Raw genomic sequence first — 5469 nt, 5'->3', positions numbered from 1 at the left:
GTTGTCACCCTTCATTTATATACCAGTCCACCCTCTATCTAGTAAATACTAGAGCATTCGCCAAGATACGGGATAGTTCTAGAAACGTGGCGTCACACTAGTCATGTGACTCGCTGACGCAACAATATCATATTTGAATTCTTAAATCAAAAGCTACGTAACTTGCAAAATCCCAAGTATTCATGTCCTTCACAGTGTGGAAGTTTTTAAATAATTCTAGTTCGAAACTACTTGTGAGGAAACTTATCTTGGCAGGTTGGCGCTTTAGACAATGTTGAATATTCTAAAGGAATTCAAGGTCAAAGTATGATGGTTGCTGGATCGTTTCTCAAACAACCATGCTTTTCTCATGGTCAATGAGATATAGGGTGTACAAGGGTGGGATCAGGTCTATAATATGTAGGGTGGGATCAGGTCTATGAGATATAGGGTGTTCAAGGGTGGGATCAGGTCTATAATATGTAGGGTGGGATCATCCCAAAATCTTTATTTGTTGGTAGATGGAAAGCAGGCTGCAAATGTTGTTTAAGAAGAAGCTTTGTTATAATTTTTAAATTTTGAGATAAAGTTTATGTTCAAGTTATTACTTTGAAATATATGATTGCTGTTAAACTTACACTGTTTTAATTAACTTTCAACATTCTCCGTTAGTTGACGTGTATTTCAGTTTGTGAATTAATAAGGGACAGGAAATCAAGATGAGATGAACTTTGGTCTATTAGAGTTCGCCCACTAGAAGACAAGTTTTATTATAATTATTATTATAAACCTGCAGCGGTAAGTCTGCAGGCTTATAACGCTAAAAACCGGGTTTCGATACCAGTGGTGGGCACAGCAGAGATAGTCCACTGTGTTGCTTTGCGCTTAACAACAAACAAACAATCTCCCCTGGTCGCTCTATTAATTCTTGTCTTAAATGAAAAACAAATTTAAAATGAAACTTATTGTTATTTAGAAACTTCATTTAAAATGGCTGTTACAATCGTAAAAATTGATAAATTGAGGAACTTTAGAACCCTTGTGGAGCAAAAGAACCCCTGGAAGTTTCTTGATAATCAGAGACCAGGAAGTTTGAAAATTTTCGATATGGGCATTCAAACAGACACTTTTATAACTATAGATGTCGCAACTTATGCAAAACACCTACAAAGAAATTTAGAGAACTAATAACTGAGTATGTCTGACTAAAGATATGTCCTATAATGATCAAATGGTAAAATATAATGATATTTAATGTCACCACAGTCTGCTATAGAATGATATATTTATTTCTGCTAAAGGCGTGGTTCTGGTTTTTGATTGGTTTAAGAAGCGTGGCATTAGATACAATAAATAAGTAAAAACTGAAATAACCACTGAAAATATTTAAGTTAAATCTTACTTGTTTAAGGAAGAATGAGACTGAATAAAACAATTAATAAAACTTCTATTAAATCATCTTATTAATTAATTAAAGACCGTGACCACTCGAGATGCCTACGAATTAATAACCATTATGATTAAAACGTGATCAGTTCATTGAAAAATACTGTATAAAGGTTTGTATCAGTTACCATTTTAAATTATATATCGATAATTTACAATGTAAACAAAATTGCGATTATATACAAAAATGTAGTTATAACATGCTTTAAAAGTTTCAATAAAATTAAATAATAACTTCTATTAATATAAAAATAAGATCTTAGGACTAACCAGCATTATTCTTTTCTAATGTACAGGTTACTTCCTAGGTAATTTTTTTTACCTAATTTGTCTTTCTAACAAGCTGGACTTTCTTCCCTTTATAATAACATATATTAAATACAATAAACAATAATCGCCAGATGGCGGTAGCAACTTACTCTACAGCTATGCTGTTGGTTACGATAGTATCTTTGGTGTCAAAAGAGCATAACAACTTGTAAGACACGTCGTCCTTCATCATAATATGTGAGTGACGTTGGATGACAACCTTTGTCATCAAGGTACCGTTACCCTGGGAAACCAGTAACAATGGTAATAATTGTGTACCAGAAATAAACACCTATATGTGTTTTAATTAGAAACCGTTTGTAAAAAGTTTAAAAGTTCAACCATTAATCAACTTTGTCACACTTTCAAATATTTGTTTACTTTTTTCTCGGTAAACTAAAGGCTTAGCGAGGACTTTGGCGTATAGAATGAATATGTAGACCACGCCTATACAGTACGTGGAAGAACCACTGTTACTCCTCAATATTCGATTTAAAGAAGAAGGAAAAGACGTACTTAACGCAAGACTTTGAAATGATGGAACTGAGCCTGAAACATCAATTATTTAGGGCCTAGACTAAAGGTATTTTTGAAACATGAAATAGAAAAGCGAACAACTAAAGTGTACTTTGACTTTTTAAGAATAATAAAAGAGCATTATTAACGATTAAAATTACAAGAATAAACACTTAATAATTAAAACAATAAAGACCTGTCAGTATTGTTATAAAATAATATAAATACAAATACGTAACAAAAAACAAAACTAAAAAATAAATCAAAGTTAACAATGGGAATTGCAACAATGAAACCAGTCTCCAAATAGTCCCCATCTCATTATAGATTTATTGTATTGGTCAGCATGTTTAATCACTATAACGGTAAGATCAATAGCAATAAAAAAATAAGAATATGAATAACTCACCAAATCAACCACACCACAATTTGGATTGTTGTAAGGTATGCTCAGTGAACCCTCAAACGCGCCTCCTCCGGTCATCTGGCAACCAGGTTTTTGACCATGATCCTTGATGAAAATTCTTCCGCGAAAGGGATCTGGACTACGGGCAGTGACGGTCATGGCAGTTGCATCACAGTCTAAAGAAACTGGGAAAAGACTGACATAAACAATGCGCTACTCGCTAGGCTTAGTTCTTAACCCTAATCCCCATAATAGGGCCTTTGTTGAACCCAACGATACTGTTTTTTTCAGTTTTATAAAACACATTTCATGGAGATGAAAGTTAATATTTACTTCTATTCAAAGAAAGCTACTACATATATTAGAACCAGAAATCAACCTTGGTAATCTAATATAGCGTTCTTACTTTTAATAATTAGAATGCATTGGTTCGTAGGTGTTATGGTGTCACCGTATTAATGCAGTGTTATTGTATCATCAGTTTAATACAGTGTTATAGGGGTTCTTGTAACAACACTGTAATACAGTATTACAGGTGTTATTGTATCATCAGTTTAATACAGTGTTATAGGTTTTCTTGTAACACCACTTTAATACAGTTTTACAGGTGTTATTGTATCACCACTTTAATACAGTATTACAGGTGTTATTGTAACACCAGTTTAATAGAATGTTGTAGGTGTTATTTTAACATCATTTTAATAGGATTTTATATTTTATTGTTATAATAATTTTACTGATGGAAGACATAAGATTAGATAAAAATAAAATAAAAACATTTACTGTAAAAATATTTCCCATCATATCCTTCACTTTCCAAGTGTTGTCTATGATGTCTAGGCTTTTCAGTGTGTTGCCCTGACAAGTTCTCGTAATTTCTATCTACTTGTCTGTGATTTCCTCGTGGAGTCACGTCTATGTGTTGTGGTGGGTTCTGAGAGCCTTGTTTGGCCGAGGTCTCTTGTGATGGCTTGATTTCTCTTGGCTTGGGAAGATCAGGAGAAATGGTCTCGGCAGACGATTTTTGAACAAGAAGACGTTTTCTTTGGCGCCGCCTAACGGGAACTGGATGCAAGTAATCAGCTTCACTTGTTTCGTTAGTTGTCTTTTTTAAAAAAGTATCTTCGGTTAGTAAACCACTAGGAAAAGTATATTCTTCTCTATAAACTCCGCGACCTTTGTCATCTTCATTTTGACAAGAGAAGGAGTGAAGAAGAAGAAGAAGTGACGAAAATAAAAACAAAATATTCATTGTTTTATATGATGTTCCAAAAAACAGCACCTAATAAAATATAAACAAAATATTCATTGTTTTATATGATGTTCCAAAAACAGCACCTAATAAAATATAAACAAAATATTCATTGTTTTATATGATGTTCCAAAAAACAGCACCTAATAAAATATAAACAAAATATTCATTGTTTTATATGATGTTCCAAAAAACAGCAACTAATAAAATAAAATGAAATAGAAAACACTTCTAAGTTAATAAAAACAACCCCTGTTACTAGATTATCAAAGCTCAAATATCTGAAATAGATACGAAATGAGCATCATTATATCATGTACATGGGTCTCCAGTATGGCATTCGTAGATGTATATGTATAACACAATAGATGTGTGTATATACTGATATCAATACAAGATATCTAGTTATACACTAATATCAATACAATAGTTGACGTTGCATTATCTTTACCCACCCAACAATACAAACTATTACAACACTGGTGTTAGAAGTGGGGTTGTTTGGATAAAAAATAAAAGAAACAAGATTAGATGCTAAGAATAACGAAATGTACTCGGAGCGAGATTGAAAATTTGTTGGAAATTATGAAACAGTAGAAAGGTAACCAAGAAAAAAGGTAGAATATTAAAAGAACAGCAAGAAGAAAGAGACGGGAAGTCAGGAATTTAAGAGAAAAGTGAACAGAAAGGCGTAAAATGTAATAAACAATTAAGAACTAAATTTAATTTAAGACAAGATCAAAAAGCTATTACAGAACTAAATTTAATTTAAGACAAAATCGAAAAGTTATTATAGGTGTACAAAGAGATTGGAACACCATGAAAGAAGTACATAAAACTGAAGCAGCGAAATTAATGAGGTAGAAAAGAATATCAATAGTAGAATATAAAAAACGACTTTGTAAATGTAAAGACCATTGTAGCCACACCTCTCTCCGCATCTGTCCGAGAATTTCAACCTCGAACACCATTAACTACCAAATATTGAACAGGAGAACCTACTTGGTCCACATCTTGTTTACACCATCTCTGATTGCAAGACCTTCCTGGACTACTTCAAGTAAGTAACTACCTCAACATGTTTCAAAATTAACATACTAGCTAAATAACGTAACCCAATCAATATGGCGGAAAGGTACCAGAGGAGTTATATCATGCTTGGCCCAAAGTAATTTCCAGACTGAATGGAGGGAATAGTGTATAACAAAATAATCATCTTGTTGTCCATTTAAAACCATCGTCTTTACCAGCAAGAGGACAGTTGGGAGTCGCCCTCACCATGGGAAACTTCTCTACGAACATTCATCTTTCTACCTATTTAAAAGGACCCCCCCCCCAACTGATACATCAGGATTAAATGTTTAATGATTTTTTTGTATGAAATCAAGTGTTAATTTTTTCATTCCCCAAACCAATCCTTTTTACACCCCCCACACAAAATCCTATAAATGCTACAATGTTTATAAAGACGTAATATTTCAAGGTACGTTATTCTGCCTTCATTATCCATCACTATTATCAAGAATCATGATTTTCAGTAACAGAAGGAAAATTTAATACA

The 5469-nt window shown here is 32.9% G+C and overlaps 1 protein-coding gene and 1 long non-coding RNA gene across 2 annotated transcripts in view; both read right to left on the bottom strand.

Moving 5' to 3' along the window:
• LOC111083314 overlaps positions 1 to 15 on the bottom strand; it is a 5579-nt gene extending 5564 nt beyond the window's left edge. The window contains exon 1 of the mRNA XM_022379772.1: positions 9 to 15. Coding sequence (XP_022235480.1) covers positions 9 to 15 — 7 coding nt within the window. The remainder of the gene's footprint in view (positions 1 to 8) is intronic.
• Positions 16 to 1871: 1856 nt separating this feature from the next.
• LOC111083313 lies at positions 1872 to 3551 on the bottom strand. The gene is made up of 3 exons (XR_002608959.1): positions 3440 to 3551; positions 2660 to 2841; positions 1872 to 1978 (listed from the first exon to the last, which is right to left on the bottom strand). It is a non-coding gene; the product is annotated as an uncharacterized LOC111083313 (long non-coding RNA).
• Between the last annotated feature and the right edge of the window lie 1918 nt (positions 3552 to 5469).

This window comes from Limulus polyphemus, unplaced genomic scaffold, assembly GCF_000517525.1.
Source record: "Limulus polyphemus unplaced genomic scaffold, Limulus_polyphemus-2.1.2 Scaffold9026, whole genome shotgun sequence".
Lineage (NCBI taxonomy): Eukaryota > Metazoa > Arthropoda > Merostomata > Xiphosura > Limulidae > Limulus > Limulus polyphemus.
The sequence above is the reverse complement of the archived record's forward strand: the minus strand, read 5'-3'. Positions and strand labels throughout refer to the sequence as shown.